Source organism: Poromitra crassiceps (genome assembly GCF_964638095.1).
Source record: "Poromitra crassiceps genome assembly, chromosome: 18".
Taxonomy (NCBI): Eukaryota; Metazoa; Chordata; class Actinopteri; order Beryciformes; family Melamphaidae; genus Poromitra; species Poromitra crassiceps.
The window spans coordinates 24806266-24824562 of NC_139636.1; the positions used below are offsets into that span (position 1 = coordinate 24806266).

General features: G+C 43.0%; 2 protein-coding genes across 2 annotated transcripts; both read left to right on the forward strand.

The window, feature by feature from the left end:
* Window positions 1-746: 746 nt before the first annotated feature.
* stoml1 (stomatin (EPB72)-like 1) lies at window positions 747-9600 on the forward strand. Its single transcript, XM_083654922.1, has 7 exons — window positions 747-1090; window positions 2327-2433; window positions 2523-2672; window positions 4751-4954; window positions 5054-5264; window positions 6066-6269; window positions 8815-9600. The coding sequence occupies exons 1-7, from the start codon at window positions 916-918 to the stop codon at window positions 9009-9011; spliced, it is 1248 nt and encodes a 415-aa protein (XP_083511048.1). The 5' UTR covers window positions 747-915; the 3' UTR covers window positions 9012-9600.
* Window positions 9601-10588: 988 nt separating this feature from the next.
* cyp11a1.2 (cytochrome P450 family 11 subfamily A member 1, tandem duplicate 2) lies at window positions 10589-15502 on the forward strand (the record flags this gene model as incomplete). Its single annotated transcript, XM_083654780.1, has 9 exons — window positions 10589-10815; window positions 12574-12729; window positions 12860-13059; window positions 13173-13376; window positions 13567-13727; window positions 13889-14055; window positions 14881-14959; window positions 15091-15282; window positions 15380-15502. 9 exons carry the CDS (start codon window positions 10589-10591, stop codon window positions 15500-15502), a joined length of 1509 nt encoding a protein of 502 aa, XP_083510906.1.
* Window positions 15503-18297: the final 2795 nt, after the last annotated feature.

An 18297-nucleotide genomic window follows, 5' to 3' on the forward strand; every position in this document is an offset into this window, starting at 1 on the left:
GTCTGGGGACCCCCAGGGGTCCTTGGGAGTTTCCAGGGAGTTCCCAGCAAATGGTAAATGGTAAATGGCCTGCATTTATATAGCGCTTTTATCCAAAGCGCTTTACAATCAGTAGGTACATTCACCCATTCATACACCGATGGCTGCAGGCTACCACGCAGGGTGCTGGCACACCATCAGGAGCAATTTGGGGTTCAGTATCTTGCCCAAGGACACTTCGACATGCAGACTGGAGGAGGCGGGAAAAGGGCAATCATTATACATAATTCCATCCATAAGTAACACAATGACATAATGGGCCATTTTTGGTCATTGGTTTCATACACTTTCTGTAATAAAACATCTAAAAGCAAACAATCTAATTAGATGGGGGTCCCTGGGCCAAAATCGTATCAAATGGGGCTCCATCATCTAATTTGTGTCATTTTAGGGCACCCTAAACTGACACATAGGGGGACTAACTATGTGTGGTCCACTGGGTCCCCAGCACAATAAGGAATAGTTTTATTTCACTATTATTTCATCCACTAAGTCAGCACTAGGATAGAACGTAGGGCAATAACTATCCTGATCAGAGGTTTACTTCTCCTAAAAGAGACAAAAACTTGAAATCGAGGTCACTAAAACCTTGATCACCCTGTTGTCAAAAACAAAATATGGTCGACAGTCCACTAGATGGCGGTAATGAGCAAATTTGAAGAAGAAGAAGAAGAAGAAGAAGAAGAAGAAGAAGAAGAAACAAGGAAGATGCGGTACATACAGTTTTCAGCTAAAGCCGTGTAGTTTTCGTTTTACCACGTTTGACGATAATTAATTCGACAATGCGACGTTTTTTGGTGACAGTTTGTCAGATAGGGTATAAGATCAGCTATTAATCATGAAGTTATTTGTTTAAGAAACGTAATTGCACACGACATGACCATGTTTGGCAAGACGTCTAACGTTAGCTCCCAGTACAAGCCCCTTCCTCAGAGAGACTCGTCACCTGGGCAGTTTGTGACCACAGGGAGCTTACACGTACCGCAAGCCAACTTCCACAAAGGATATTCATTTGACTACATCCCCAAAATCACCGAGAACGACTTCACTGGTATGTAACCCGCAACGTGAACATTACAAAGTCACTAACGCTAGGTAGCTACGGAAGTCGAAGTCACGATACGAAGTCACTACGGAGATACGGGCTAACGCACAGGTTGAGGGGAGATGGAATTTCAAAGTTGACTATTCAAAATGAATGATGGATGTTGTTAGCTGTTAGCAGAGATGGGGACTTGGACTTGAGTCGGACTTAAGTGTTGCACACACAGTGACTTGAGACTTGACTTGAGACTCGTCCTCAAAGACTTCAGACTTCAGACAATTTTTTTTTTTTTTTTTTGTGCATTAACATTAAGGAAATGTGTAGCCTACTAAACTCATCTCATCAATGCTCATACTGTATGCTAATAGCCTAGCCCTAGATAAATGCGTGAGGATAAGCAGGCACCCTGCTTTAGCTCTGCAGTGTTCTAAGCAGACCGGATGGCATGCAGCAAATGATAGAACGCTCTTCCATAAGAGACTTTAGACTTGAATTGGACTTGTGACCAAAGACTTGAGACTTCACTTGGACTTGCCCCTCAAAGACTTGAGACTTCACTTGGACTCAAGCTCAAAGACTTGAGACTTGACTTGGAGTTGCAAAAATTGACTTGTGAGCATCTCTGGTCTGGTTAGTCAAATCTGCCTCTAAAGAAAAACGTATTATTTATTAAGCCAAGATAATCTATCCACCTGACAGGCATATCAAGATGCTGATTAAACAGCATTATTGCACAGGTGTGCCTTGGACTGGTCACAATAAAAGGCCACTCTTAATGTGCAGTTTTGTCACACAACACAATGCCATAGATGTTAGGATGCAGGAATGTCCACCAGAGCTGTTGCCCCTGAATTTAATGTTAGTTCCACTACCATAAGCCCTCTCCAATGTGTTATCCTGCCTTCAAATGGAACTTATGAGCTCGTGGTTATGTCACGACATGGTAAGTTGTGTACACGCATAGCTTTTTTATTGTGACCTGCCCAAGGCACACCTGTGCAATAAATAATCATGCTGTTTAATCAGCATCTTGATATGCAAGTGACACACCTGGGTGGATTACCTTGGCAAAGGAGAAGTGCATATTTAAACACTTTTGTGAACAAAATTTGAGAGAAGCCTTTTGTGTGCATAGAAAGTCTTGGATCTTTTAGTTCACTCATGAAAAATGGGAGCAAAAACAAAAGTGTTTATATTTTTGTTCAGTATATTTTTAACTCAATTTTGTTCCCTTTCTTACAGATGCCTCCCAAGGCTGGCTGTCCTGGATTTGCAACCTGGTTGTCACATTCCTGGTCTACATCTGCACGTTCATAACCTTTCCTATATCAGGATGGTTTGTGCTTAAAGTAAGATGAAATTATCTCTATATCTGTTAACAATCACCACTCACCTATTAATACGAGTCATAATAAACTCTGACTGACCTTGTCTGTAGGTGGTTCCTAACTACCAGAGGATAGTTGTATTTCGTCTGGGTCGGGTTTGTCCTCCAAAGGGCCCGGGCGTCGTCCTCGTGCTGCCCCTCATCGACCAGTGGCAGAGAGTAGACCTGCGCACCCGAGCCTTCAACATCCCACCATGCCAGGTACACCACTGTCGTGTCTGTACAAAGGATAATGGCAGAACAAAGTACAGGAGGTAAATAAATAAAAAATAGAAAAAGAATAGCAATATGTCACCATAGTTAGTTATTTTTATTGACACAAATAGTTAAAACATTTGGGTCCAAACATAAAAAAAGAAATACATGAATATGATAAACCCATAAGTAGAAGTAATAAAAAGTAATTCAGTACAATTTACAGCACAAAGTAATACCATCACTCCATAGAAGCTTGCTGGTGCTCTAATAGCTCAAGGCAAGCATGTATCATCACTAGGGTTCTTTTATTAGTGTTGATGAAAAGTCAGCTCAGTTCAGTGGAGTCATGTCCGTATTTTACACGAATGTCCTGCGTGACAGGGCACACCGATATGTGTTCTTCATTTTGGATGCCAGTCTTACAAGAACACACCCGTTGTTCTGGTGGTGTAGGACTCCACCTTACCATCTCTACTCTCAGTCTGTGAGAGGACAGTCTGAACCTTGTGAAGGTTATTCGCAGGTATTCTTCAATGTACGGTGTCTTGCTGGTATAAAGTGGGTGAACAGATATATCTGGGTTGATTGGTTGGTAGGTCTTATATCTTGTTCCCTCCTTAGATCGTAATTCCTCCGCCAACTCCCTACGGTCACTCTGAATATGATCTTGTTTCTCCATTATCTCAGTTAAATGTGAGTTCATGACTTTGTTCTCCTTAATCATTTCAAGAACATACCATAAGGGGTCGTCAAGCATGCCATGACGCTGCTTTATCTTGGTGAAAAACCTGGCCTGCTTTTCTCTCACCAAAGCTTGCAGTGAAGGGAGTCCTGCCTCCAATAGACAGGTTAGGTTTGGTGTTGTAGACCTCACCCCAAGTAGGGATTTCACTCCAGTCATGTAGAGAGTCTCCACAGATTTTAAGGACACTTTGACCCAAGCCTCGCACCCGTACAAAATAGCTGATGAGAAGGCAGCCTCAAAAACCTTCAGTTTGACACAAAATGGGGCATCATAGTTGGTGGATAAGAAGATGATCAATTGGTTTAAGTGCTTTGTCTTTTCCTTTACATGGAGGGCAAGTGAATTTCGGGCATTTCCATCAGCAGTGAAGATGGCTCCAAGATATGTATAACTGTCACAATGCTTCACTGTAAAAGAACCAAGCTGAATAGGTTGTTTGTCTTCATCAGATCCCAAAATCGCCATAAACTTTGTTTTACCTTCATTAACTAGCAGTCAGTTGTTATGACAGACAACTCTTTCAAATCCTCAAACACTGAAACATTTACAAAAGTGGAGCAAGAAAAACCTTTAATTGTAGCCAGCTAGGAGGAAAGTGTGTTAAGCGAAGTACATAGAATGGTTTCTTAAAATAATATTAATAATAATAAAATCAGACTTTATAGCTCCTTTCAGATTCTCTGACAAGTTGTATATAGCTGAATCGCTTGGTTTGACCAAGTAAAACTCTTTTTATAAGGATTTTTTGAAACGTCTATGGAAAATATGATCGGGAAATTAAATCCCTTAGTGTAGGTCCTATGCCGAACCCGGAAGAGGGCGTGACTTGGGCACTATTGAATGTGTAAGGCATTGTGTGATGAGTCTTTCACTCCTACAGGTGGCACTATTGGTGCACTGTTCAGTTTTGAAAACAGAGTGAATGGACACTGGAAACAGCCAGGATACTGTGTGGCAGCACACATTTTAGGTAGAATACTTGTGAATAACCGTTAAAAAGAGAGTCATATTCTTGGGAATTTATTCCAGAACTTTACAATTTTGCATTGGGAATGTCTAATACATGGGTGGATCAGTCTAAATGTGGCAAAATCTTTGCCCTCATAATTTGAATACAAATCCTTGACTGATAGCAAAAATGAGTAGTGTGAATATGTTTTGAATGTTTGAGGTATTTAATGATGCCAAGACCCTCCTTATGAGCGGTCACCATTTGAACTTTAAAATTTCCTTTCTGTAAATTATGACCAATCTTAAGTTACCAGTATTTTCACAAGTACCAGGAGTATGTCTAAGTCAATTCAAATGCCTTATAAGATGTTACCTTTTTTGTTAGGTGTCTACGCAGGATGGCGGTGTGTTGTCAGTGGGAGCAGACATCCAGTTCAGGATCTGGAACCCGGTCATGTCAGTGGTGTCTATCCAGGACCTCAACGCCTCCACCAGGCTTACGGCACAGAACGCTATGACCACCAGTCTGGGCAAGAAGACTGTCAGGGAGATCCAGACTGAGAGAGTCAAACTGGGAGAATATCTCGGGGTGAGACAACAGTAGATCAACTTTTTATTGCTGTTATCAACTGGCTGCTGACTTTTCAAACTTATCAGTTCAAACTAACCCCCCTCTCCCTCTCTACAGATGGACATCAATGAGATGACTCAGCCCTGGGGGCTGGAGGTGGACCGGGTGGAGCTCACCCTGGGCGCTCTGCTGAAAGCCCCTGAGGGAAGCCCCTGCGGACAGATCATCATGCCTCCCTCTATACCCGGACTGGAAGGCTTTGCCGGCCCGCTTCAGCAGCTGGCTATGCACTTCCTCAGTCACAGTGGAGTTTCACAGCCTCAGCAAGGTATTGCAACACCAGCGTTTCCCACAGGATTTTGAGTATTTGCGGTGGGGGACCGCAGACCCCCTAGGGGGGTGCGGGGGCATGCCCCCCCCGCGAGATTTTTTTAAACATTTTAAAGTAAAATGCATGAATTTGGTGTACTTTGAGAAAGCTTAAGAGCAAAATTAAAAGGCTAGATCTATGAAGAACATGTCATCATTACTGTGCTGTGGGTTTACAATGACAAACTAAATTTCTCCCTATAGGTCAGGGATACTCAACTTGCTTTGCCACTTTCGTGAAATGATAGAAGGCGAGGGGCCAGTTAATAAACAAACAATATACATTTTTCTGTAGCGGATTGTAGGTTTTTGGTGTGTCAGCCGGAGTTTAGGCTGACAGTGTTGTGCACACCGGATAGTTAGTTAGGTTAAGTTAGTTAGGTTAAGTACATACATAAGTGCCTGGGTAGCGAGCAGATGGCGGTATTTGACAATTTAGCAGCTAAATCATAGATTATTGAAAGATATTCCATATTCCAGACTGAAATGCTATAACAGAAGTATTGGCCAGAATGACATGAACATTTATTGGACACTTATTCAGCGGATATCTTACATGTTGCGTTCAGGTGCACTGTAAAAAAAAAAGAAAAAAAAATTGGTCAACATCTTTTTGTGGCGGTCCAAATCCTTTTATGGCGGCCCGCCACAAATTCCTTTATGTAGGGGAAACACTGAACACACTCAAACGTATTTTATGCTGTATGTACCCACTACTGTAATGTCATGTACTGTGTCTGTGCCTCGTGTGTCCTCCTAGATGTCCGTGTGACGTTTACAGACGAGCTTAGCAGTGCGCCTCAGGTGCCTCAGTTGGCCACGCCAGCTTCTGTGGAAGAGCTGCTCGGCGTTGTTAAGTCGCTGCTGTCCGAAACTTTGGTCAACCGGGTGGGGGCCAGCTTCCAGTTTCACATCAGCTCAGAAGATGGACAACATCAGAGTTACTATGTGGACCTGACCCAAGGTACTGCCTCATAATGAACAGGGGATACAACAGTGATAACAGAATTTTCATTGCACATGTCATAAATTCAGGAATTTAATGTAAGTTCTGCTAAATCTGTTTAACCCATTAAGACCTAAGGCCCCCCCTTGAAAAGCATTCTAAAACCTAAGGTACATTTGAAACAGCTTCCTAAAACCTGAGGGATAAAGTATCATTGCTGAAAGGGTGTTCAAAACCTCGACCATAATCCCTCTCCCTAAAAAGGCAAGGCCCTCGGCACTCAAAGACTACAGACCCATCGCTCTGACCTCTGTGGTCATGAAGTCCTTTGAGCGCCTTGTCCTGTCCTACCTCAAATCCATCACAGACCCACTCCTGGAGCCCCTACAGTTTGCCTACAGAGCCAACAGGTCTGTAGACGATGCAATAAACATGGCCCTCCACCACATCCTCACACACCTGGACAATGCAGGAACCTATGCCAGGATCCTGTTCGTTGACTTCAGCTCGACGTTTGACACGATCCTCCCAGCCCTGCTACAGGAGAAACTCTCCCAGCTGGGCGTGCCCGACCCCATCTGCAGATGGACCACACACTTCCTGACTGACAGGAAGCAGCACATGAGGCTGGGTAAGCACATCACTGACTTTCGGTCCATCTGCACCGGTGCTGCCCAGGGCGGTGTCCTCTCTCCCTACTTCTTCGGTCTGTACACCAACAGCTGCACCTCCAGTCACCAGTCCGTCAAGCTCCTGAAGTTCGCAGACGATACCACCCTCATAGGGCTCATCACAGACTGAGATGAGGCGGAATACAGACAGGAAGTTGACCATCTGGTGACGTGGTGCAGTCAAAACAACCTGGTGTTAAATGCTCAAAAAAACAATGGAGATGATTGTGGATTACAGGAAGCACAAAGCCCCACCTTCCCCCATCACCCTGGGTGACTCCCCAGTCAACACTGTGGAGTCCTTCCGCTTCCTGGGGACCATCATCAGCCAGGACCTAAAATGGGAGCTGAACATCAGAGCTCTCACCAAGAAGGCACAGCAGAGGATGTACTTCATGTGGCAGCTGAAGAAATTCAAAGTGCCAAAGGCCACGATGGTGCACTTCTACACCTCCATCATTGAGTCCATCCTCACCTCCTCCATCACCGTCTGGTATGCTGCTGCCACTCAAAAAGACATCAACAGACTTCAGCGCATCATCCGCTGCGCTGAGAGGATAATCGGATGCAACCTGCCATCCCTCCAGGACCTGCATGCAGCCAGGACACTGAAGCGGTCTCGCAAGATCATGGCTGACCCCTCCCACCCTGGCCACAAACTCTTTAAGACACTCCCCCACGGCAAGAGACTGAGGTCTGCCAAGACCAGAACCACCCGCCACAAGACCAGCTTCTTCCCAACCGCCATCAGCCTCACCAACAAGGCCCGGAAACCCCTTCCGCCAAGGGCCTCACCAACACCCCCCCCCCCCCCCACACACAAACTCACTACCTCCTCCTAAACTCAACTGAACTCCCCCCCCCCATAAAACTGGAACTCATACTGTATCTAATTTAATGCCTGTCTAACTGGGACTGGTAAATTGATGTAAATTCCCTGCACATTAATGCCTATTTAACTTAGCCTGTAAATTTCATGTACATTAAATGTAAACTCTTATCTAACTCTGACTGTAAATTCATGTAAATCCACTGCCTATTTAACGTATATTTAACTCAGTCTGTAAATCTCATGTAAATCCAACGTAAATTCATATTTATCATCCACAGAACACTTCACCACTCATGTACATATTGTATATATTGACTCGATTTGATTGCACTTGCAACCTTGCGATTGCCGTTAGTTATCTTCCTACTTCTTATCCCTGTATATTGATGTAACCACTACGCTGCATACAGACACTAAGACAAATTCCTCGTATGTAACTTGCATACTGTGGCAATAAAAGTGATTCAGATTCTGATTCTGTCTGGGTAGTGTAGCGGTAAAGTCCCTGTCTACCAATGCGAGGGGCACAGGTTCGCATCCTCGTGTTACCTCCGGCTTGGTCGGGCGTCCATACAGGCAAAATTGGCTCGTGTCTGCGGGAAGGAAGCCAGTTTGAGGGTATTTGTCCTGGTCACTGGCGCTGCACTAGCGCCTCCCCTGGTCGGTCGGGGTGCCTGTTCAGAGGGAAGGGAACTGGTTGGAATAGCGTGATCCTCCCACGTGCTATGTCCTACCGGTGAGGCTCCTGCTACTGCTCATGTCTCGGAGGAAGCATGGTGCTAGTTTCGGCTCTCCCCCAGATCGGCAGAGGGTCGAGCAGCGACCGGAGCAGCAGGGGGAATAATTGGCGAAGCACAATTGGGGAGAAAATGGGATAAAAAAAAAGTATCATTGCTGAAAGGGTTAACCACACATCAGGTCTTAAATCGAGAACAACACAAATGCATTAGGTCTTAATGGGTTATTAAGAATGCTGAAAATCTTAGTAGTAAATAGCAATGTGTGTGTGTGTGTGTGTGTGTGTACTGTGTACCATGTACTGTATGTGTGTGTACTGTAGGCAGTGGTGCAGCTGGTGCAGGGTCTCCATGCCAGGAGGCAGATGTCACGCTGAGTCTGAGTGACAGCGACCTGATGGCCATGTTCGAAGGCAGACTACAACCATTCGCTGCTTACACCAGCGGCAAACTGGTAGTCCAAGGAGACCTGCAGACTGCCATGAGGCTGGAGGAACTCATAAAGTTAACTAGGAAATAGCAGTTTGTAGCAACCTTTGTAACTTAATATTAATTTATATAAATTTTTTTAAATGGTAAATGGCCTGCATTTATATAGTGCTTTTATCCAAAGTGCTTTACAATGAGTACCGTAGGTACATTCACACAGACTTTTGTACACCGATGGCGGCAAGCTACCACGCAGGGTGCTGGCACAGCCATCAGGAGCAATTTGGGGTTCAGTATCTTGCTCAAGGACACTTCAACATGCAGACTGGAGGAGCTGGGGATCGAACTGCCAACTTATTTGATCCAAAGCGATTAATTAACTAGCTTGTAAAATGTTTTGTTATAAACAAATGGAAATAATACAAATCTAGTTTGTTTTGTGTGTATTTATTTGATTGTAAACAAGAAGTGGTCCCAACTTTAAAAATAAAATTAATGTATAATTAATTAAAAATGTATTGAATGATATATTGAATTTTAACTGTAAAGTACATGCTCAGAGCATTCTTTTTCTTGTATGTATGCACTGATTATATACTGATTTTCTGTTATGGCCTTGTCTTCCTTAACTGCTTGTTTACAAAGACAAAGTTTCTCAAGGTCTTACACTTTTTCCTGAGAGATGAATGTAATATATCATGGTATATTGAATAAAATACTCAACTGAAATGGTTACACAGATACACTGTGGGCTTATTCTATTTATATTTGAACTGAAGAGCCTTGATTAGGGCAGTGGTTCTCAACCTTTTTGAGCCACGACCCCCAAAAAACTTTAGGCTGGGGGTCGCGACCCCCCCTCCCTAATTTCACCTCACTCAAATCGTTTCAATAGTTTAGATACAGTAGCTTTAGAATAGATTAATCCTTTGGTATGGGAGATTTAATCATGGGAGAAAAAATATTTTGGACAATTATCCTGCGACCCCTCAAAATAATCTCACGACCCCCAGGTTGAGAACCACTGGATTAGGGCAGCGAGGAGGGTGACTATTTAGACCAGCCTCCCTCCCTCTATCCCTCTAGTCTATCAGGAAGTGGAGAGTGGAACCTATCAGCCCAGGCAGTGTCTCATCGGTTTTGTGAGGTGTGGCTTTCCACCCCAACCTCACATGTAAATTGGGAAGAAAAGCTGATGACTGAATGTATTGAAGAATGTATTTAATTTGAACTGTAAAGTACATGCTCAGAGCATTCCTTTTCTTGTATGTATGCACTGATTATACACTGATTTTCTGTTATGGCCTTGTCTTCCCAAATGCTTGTTTACAAAGACAAACATTTCTCAAGGTCTTAGAACCACGACCTAGTTTTAGAGAAATGTTCAGAGAACTACTCAGACAGCACAAAGTCAAACTATCTGACCACACTTTTTTCCTGAGAGATTAATGTAATATATCATAGTATATTGAATAAATGGTTACACAGATGTGGGCCTATTCTTTTATTTGAACTGAACAGCCTTGATTAGGGCAGCGAGGGGGGTGACTATTTAGACCAGCCTCCCTCTATTGCACCAGATGTCCCTGGGAGAGACAGACTGCCATGCAGAGCAGGGGGAGCATTTTTGTGGCTGGGATGGCCAGGTGTGGAGTGTTGTGCAGGGCTATGACAGTGCCCCGGCTGAGAGCATCTGGTATGCGCTCCAGCAGCGGCATGTCAGTGGTCAGACAGGTGTACCCAGAGAACAGCAGCACTGTGAGGCCTTTCAATGAGATTCCTGGGCTGTGGAAAAATGGGGTGGCCAACTTGTACAATTTCTGGAAACTGGACGGCTTCAGGAATCTTCACCGCATCATGGCGCACAACTTCAACACTTTTGGACCCATCTACAGGTACTGTATGGAAAGGGAGTGTTTGCATAAGGCTTAAAGATGACAATACATGTAGCTGTATTTGCGACTAAAGTTAATGGCCTACTGCTTACTGCTTATGTTAAGTGATTAAAATAATTTAAGGGTGTATTCACACCTCTAGGTCGTTTGCTTTGTTCCGATTCAGGCGCTTAATTGATACAATTGTTGCATTTGTGCCTTGGTTCGTTTGTGTTCACACAGCCACAGTCCAAATAGTATTGCCAAGCCTCCTGAATTGGTCAGGAGACATTTTCCTATATGATTATAAGAATGCGTTTTGTTAGACCTACATTGTAGGCTATGTCGGGTGTGCACCGTGTGAGGAGAGAGTGAGAGAAAGAAAGGGAGGGATCGGGAGAGAGACAGAGGGAGAAAGTAATGTATTTATTTATCTACCGTAATTTCCGCACTATAAGCCGCACCGGAGTATAAGCCGCAGCAGCAAAATTGCCTGTTTGTTACATATATAAGCCGCACCGGACTATAAGCCGCAGGTGTTTTAATGTTTTTTTTTAATTGTGTTTTAATGTTTAATTACCATATGTAAGGGTTCATGCACAGAGAGGATTGTCGGGAAAGAGATGGCTGTTTGAGGAAGCTCCCATTTATTAACATTTCAACAAAACAACATAACACAACACCACCTGTGTTTTTTTTTACAGTGCACACAGTGTCCGCGGTGTGGTGAAAAGAGGGCAAGAGAGGAAATTAAAACAGAAGTGGATTTATAGTTAGAAAGAGTGCTAAAGAAGAGAGAATTCCGTTTTTTTTTCTTTTATTTTTTTTCTTTTTCGAAAAAATCCATAGATAAGCCGCACCGTTATATAAGCCGCAGGGCCAAAAAACGGGGAAAAAGCCGCGGCTTATAGTCCGAAATTTACGGTATGTATGTATACAGTATGTATGTAGCCTATGTATGTATTTATTTATTTATTTAGGCTATCTCTCTGGAATTTGGAGATAGAAGATCAAAGACCCTTGCAACTTCTGCTATTACTATCACGGAGACTTCAGAGGATTACACATATGAACACCTGTCCTGTCAACAAGGAACAAGGAACAAGCAATCTGGGAACCCAGCCTATTTTTATTTGAAAAATAGACTCTGGGTTCCCAGATTGAGGAACAAGGAACAAGGGTGTGAATAGACCAGGGATACTCAACTTGCTTTGCCACTTTCCTGAAATGATAGAAGGCCAGGGGCCAGTCAATAAACAATCAATATACATTACATATTATACATGTTGTGCACACCGGATAGTTACTTAGGTTAAGTACATACATAAGTGCCTGGGTAGCGAGCAGACGGCGGTATTTGACAATTTAGCAGCTAAATCATAGATTATTGAAAGATATTCCATATTCCAGACTGAAATGCTATAACAGAAGTGTGAGTATTGGCCAGAATTACATGAATATTTGGACACTTATTCAGCGGGTATCTTGCATGTTGCGTTCAGGTGCACTGTAAAAAAAAAAAAAAAAAAAAAATGCAATTCCATCGCGGGCCACACAGCCCGCAGCCCGCCAGTTGAGTATCACTGGAATAGACCCTAAGTGAATAATTAAATATGCCTGCAGTAGACAAACTGACATTCTGTTATGTAACTTGTTTTGATTTTGACAGAGGTAAATAATGATCTTCTCTAGTCAAATTTTTCTAAATACAAATAGCTGATGAAACAGCACTTATAAGATATAATAAACTTTCACTTCCTCTCCGTCTCTGTACAACAGAGAGAAAATAGGTTATTATGAAAGTGTGAATATCATCAATCCCAAGGATGCAGCTATCCTGTTCAAAGCAGAGGGCTATTACCCTAAGAGGCTGAACGTTGAACCATGGACTTCATACAGGGACTACAGGAATCGCAAATATGGAGTTTTACTCAAGTATGTGCCCTTGATTACCCTATTCTACCTGTAAATGTTGCATCATCACTCATTGTTTTGAGATGCTTTGTTGTAACCTGGTAGTTGCAGCCTGCCTAGTTTACAAAGTCAACATCCCATCTTCTAACAGGGATGGAGAAGACTGGAGGTCAAACAGGGTGGTTCTCAACAAGGAGGTGATCGCCCCAAAGGTGCAGGGGAACTTTGTGCCGCTGCTGGATGAAGTGGGGCAAGATTTTGTAGCCAGAGTTCATAGAAAGATAGAGCGAAGTGGCCAGAACAAATGGACCACTGACCTCTCCCACGAACTCTTTAATTATGCACTGGAATGTAAGATTGGCCTTCACCACGCCTGGATTTTAGACTATAATATATTTGATCTATTCTCACTGTATAGGCAGATGTGTTTTGTTACCGATTTGTCTTTGGTGTGTCCTACCCAGCGGTTAGCTCAGTGCTGTACGGTGAGCGTCTGGGATTGATGCAGGACTACGTTGACCCCGAGATTCAACATTTCATTGATTGCATCACCGTCATGTTCAAGACTACCTCCCCCATGCTGTACATCCCCCCACGCCTGCTGAGGTTGGTCGGGGCTAAGGTGTGGCGGGACCATGTGGCCGCTTGGGATGGCATCTTCAGCCAAGGTGGGACTGCACGAGTCAGAGAATAATTAAGATTCATATTTGATAACAATTAGCTTTCAAACCATCAAGTCGTGTTTTCAAGATGCATCAGAAAAACACTCCAAAGATTTCATGTAAGACATTTGAATATCACATTTTCCGTTATTATGGTGCAATTTCTTGTTTCTTTTATGGTCCTGTGGCTCACCAGCGGACCGCTGCATCCAGAGAATTTACAGCCGGTTGCATCAGGAGACAGGCACTTCCACTAAATACCCAGGAGTCCTGGCTAGCCTGCTCATGCTGGACAAGCTGTCCCTTGAAGACATCAAGGCCAGCATCACTGAGCTGATGGCTGGAGGAGTAGACACAGTATGAAACACATGAAAAAGTCTGAGTACATGTAATGCACAGAATAATTATTTCCCGCTTGTAAGCCATTTGAAAATAACTGTGACTAAGGTTTAATATATATATAATATAGATTTTAATATAGGTTCGGATGTGATTGTTTCTCACATTGTGTATTTCAGACCTCTATAACTCTGCTGTGGACGTTGTATGAACTGGCCAGACACCCCAACCTCCAGGAGGAGCTGAGGGCCGAGGTGGCTGCAGCCCGGGCCGAAACACAGGGGGACATACAGGAGATGCTACGGCGGGTCCCTTTGGTCAAAGGAGCTCTGAAGGAAACACTACGGTGAGAGAACTGCAGCACAGGAGATATGATGCTCATAATACAGGAGATATGATGGCAGGCAATGGATTAAGGTACATTAAAGGAACACTCCGCCAATTTTCAACCAGCTTTATATCATTACAATATCAGTTGTACTGTATATTCAAAAACTGGAAACCGTTTTGCAGACATTCATTTAGTTTGACAGTTATTGAGAGTTGATTTGAGTTAGGTTGTGGACCAGTGATGTCATTCATGCACAAATGACATCACTGGTCCACAACTTAACTCAAATCAACTCTCAGTAGGCTAACTGTCAAACTAAATGAATGCTTGCAAAACCTACTTTTCAGATATACTACTGATTTTGTAATTATACAAAGCTGGTTGAAAATCGGCAGTGTTCCTTTAGAGCAGGGGTGTCCAAACTTTTTTGAATGGGGGCCAGATTAGATAATGTGAAAAATACCGGGGGGCCAGCTGCTTCTCACATCATATGGGCTATTTAAAAAAATGAAATACAATATGTACTCCAAGGATTTTGTTCACCATCTGAAAACATTAGTTTGGCCTGCATAGTTCATACTTGGTGCTTGTCTACAAACTGTGTGATTGTGATGTCATCGTTAGGTGACCGGGAAAAAATGCAAAGTGAACTTGCTTGATTAACCAATACTGTGTCGAGGGCCACATATAGTATATTTTAAGAGACAAGATAAGAGCTGCAGGGCCAGCTCGGTGAGCTGCAGGACGGGCGAGGGCGCGCAGCGGGCGAGCCTAGGAATCGAGCGCACGTAGCGCGCGAGATCCCTAGTATATCCTGTATATATTACTTCCATCCCTCAGGTTACATCCGGTTGCAGTGAGCTTGCAAAGATACATAACAGAAGACATCATTATTCAAAACTACCACATACCATCTGGGGTAAGAGGCATATACTTGAGCAAATCATGTTTTTAGCATTGTTATAGAATGTATCTGGCATAAATAGAGCTGTTCATTTAGCAGTGGTGCGATTCTGCTCACCTTGTTTCTGTGTGCGTTTGTGCGGGCAGACTCTGGTCCAATTAGGGCTGTATGCAATGGGCAGAGACCCCAAGGTGTTCCATCGTCCACAGCAGTATCAGCCGTCCCGCTGGCTGAGGACAGAGAGCCAATACTTCAGGAACCTGGGCTTTGGCTTTGGCCCGCGCCAGTGTCTAGGACGCAGAATAGCTGAGACAGAGATGCAACTCTTCCTTATCCATGTGAGATATACAGAGAAGAAAAAGCCGTTCCAATATATTTTTGTGGCACATTTACACAGAATCCTAACTATGTTTGTACACTGTCTTACCATTGCAGATGCTAGAGAACTTCAGAGTGGAGAAACACCAGCAGATGGAAGTGCAGAGCACCTTTGAGCTCATTCTGTTACCGGAGAAGCCTATTGTACTGACTGTGAAGCCTCTGCACAGCAGTCGGTGACGGAACGTTTCAGAGAAAATTGTGGTACAATACAAAAGTATTGTCCTTAATCACAGTTACAGTCAGAAAGGGCATCTTGATGTCCGCACTATAAAAACAGCAAATGAAAATGACTCCCTCCACCAACCTTAGATCCTCACTGAGGACAAGGGAAAAACTCTCACGTAAACTTCATCAGGAAGGGGGGGGGTTTAAGTGCATGTACAAATTACCTCAGTAAATGCATGGAACTGTCTAGTCAACGGGCATACTGTTTATTGGAAAGCACTGTATCCATATAAACAATGAATAAATGATTGAACAAATTGCATCTTTTTATGAAAAAAATATATTCGGAAAAAGAAATGCTTGTGTGTGCCATTTAATTTGGATCATCAGGTCTGCAGGTCATTGGACAGGCTTCTGCTTCCAGCTTTGCTCCTACAGTGAATCAGAAGCAACCTGTAAGAGGCAGAAAGCACCAAACACTCCATGTCAAATAGTTGACTAACTTTACTATTACATGCAGCACAGGTTTGAACATTAGCAAGCCGCACCCTACTGACCAGAGGAACATTATGAAGGATTGTGGGGGATGTTCGAGCAAAGCCATGCCTGTGCTCACTTAGTTTAGTCAACATTTCCTGCTTCTGCCTCCCCCATATTTTAGAGTTCTCCTCCAGCTGTAGTGCATGACAAACAAAAAAACACAAAGCACACACACACACACACACACACACACACACACACACACACACACACACACACACACACACACACACACACACACACACACACAAGCATGATTGATCAGTGACTTTATATTTGTCCCTGAAAGGTACATGCGTATCATAAGAGTACAAGAGTATCCAGTTTCTTTGCATTTCTACCTGAGTCTCCAGTGTTTCGATTCTTGCCTCAGCTTTCTCCAGTTTACTCAGCAAACTCAGTCTCTCCTTGTCTGGTATTTTCTCTTGCGTCTGTGAGAGAAACCACATAGACCAATTTCAGACCACCAATCAGGATGTCTGTGTCAAAAATGGACTTGGGTAGTATAATAAATTATAAATTGACAATTATATCTCTCAACCAACTCAAATTTGAACTCTAGCCCTATGAAGCATCCTCAGCCTTTGAATCTGACGGCATTTTTACACCATATCCACATCATACTGGCTGAGAAATGACTTGGTAATGTCTCTGTTGTTGTCAATTTATTGTTTGAAGAGTAACAATAATATAATAATGGCTTTAATTTATATAGAGTATATAAGTTTTGTCCTGCACTATGTAAAATAAAGTAAGTCTTTTTTGCTTGATCTCAGCCTCTGGACCTCCTCTGTGGCTTTTTTAGCCCTGTTACATCTGGTGTGCGGGTATTCTCTTTGACCACTTTAATTTATATAGCACACTTTAAAATGTAAAACAAATCTCAAGGTGCTCTGGATAATGAGCTCTGGATAATGCACTTTATTTATATAGCACCTTTCGAAACACAGTTGCAAAGCTTTATAGTTAAAATAAAAGGTCCAAAGAGAGAAAAACAAAAACAGTAATAAAAAGGTGGAACAATTAAAGGCTAAGCATAAAAAACTTAAGACAAAACGGTATCCTAAACCAACAAAAGAAAATGCGAATAAACTGGTGACATAAAAGCAGAATAGACTATAAAAAGGCATTCTTAAACAAGTGGGTTATGAGGAGGGATTTGGATCAGATTTTCATTTGTCTGAGTACCTGTGCTAACTGCTGTATGACGATGGGCACAGGCTGCTGGCGAGTCTTCTCCAGCTCTCCTCGGAGTCGAGCGTTCTCCGCTGCCAGGGCCGACTCCATCTCTTCCCTTCTGCCGTCAGTCTCACCTGCACACAGCATGAAGAGAGCACTGATGTCCCGGCTGCTGTCAGTGTTTGTGAATACAATGTTATGATGTCATACTCTGACCTCACTAAGTCCTCTCTCACCTCGCTGCTTTTTCACCACCAGCTTTTTCTCACCATTCGGTTTATTCCTCTCTTTCAGTTTGTTATCTAGAGCTTTCTCCATCTTCTCAATGACCTGACAAATGGGATAGCACAAGTGTATATTATTAACATATACTATTTCTAGCCGTGAAATCAGACAGGCACAGTGATAACAGCACGGCGGAGAGTGCTGCTGATCGTTCACCTTCTCCTGCTGCATCACTGTGGCCTCCAGAGCGGCCATCTTTTCAACATGACTTTGTTGGTGCTGCAGATCCTCCTGCTGCTGCTGGGCACTCTGAAGCTTCAGAAGCTTCTTCTCACTGTCGTTCTTCTGCACGACACACATGAACAGAAGACAGCATGGAAATAGCTTCAGTATATTATATCAGAGTATAAATAGTACATGCATTGACACAAATTGTGTAAATTGCTTATGTGCAGTGGTGGAAAAAGTGCTCAATCCTAAAAGTAACATTAGCAAATACCATAGTAATATTGGTAATAATAATAATACTTCATTAAAAGTAAAAGTTATACATTCAAAAGTTCACTTAAGTAACAGAACATTATTAGGGTATTAGCAGTAAGATCTAGTATCAAAAGTAAAACAAATCAATCATTCCCTTTCAGACCGTTAAATTACTGATGCATTAAAGGAAACGGGGAAATTGTGAGGTTTTGTCATTTATAGGTTATTATTGATGATTGATTTTCATTGTCTGGTCGCATGTGGCCCGTGGACTCAAATTAGTCTGACACCCCTGCAGTAGGGCATCCTTGAGTAAATGTAGTGCGTTACTTTCCACCTCTGCATACAGTATGTGTAGTGTGTGTTGACTGGTTTCTGAC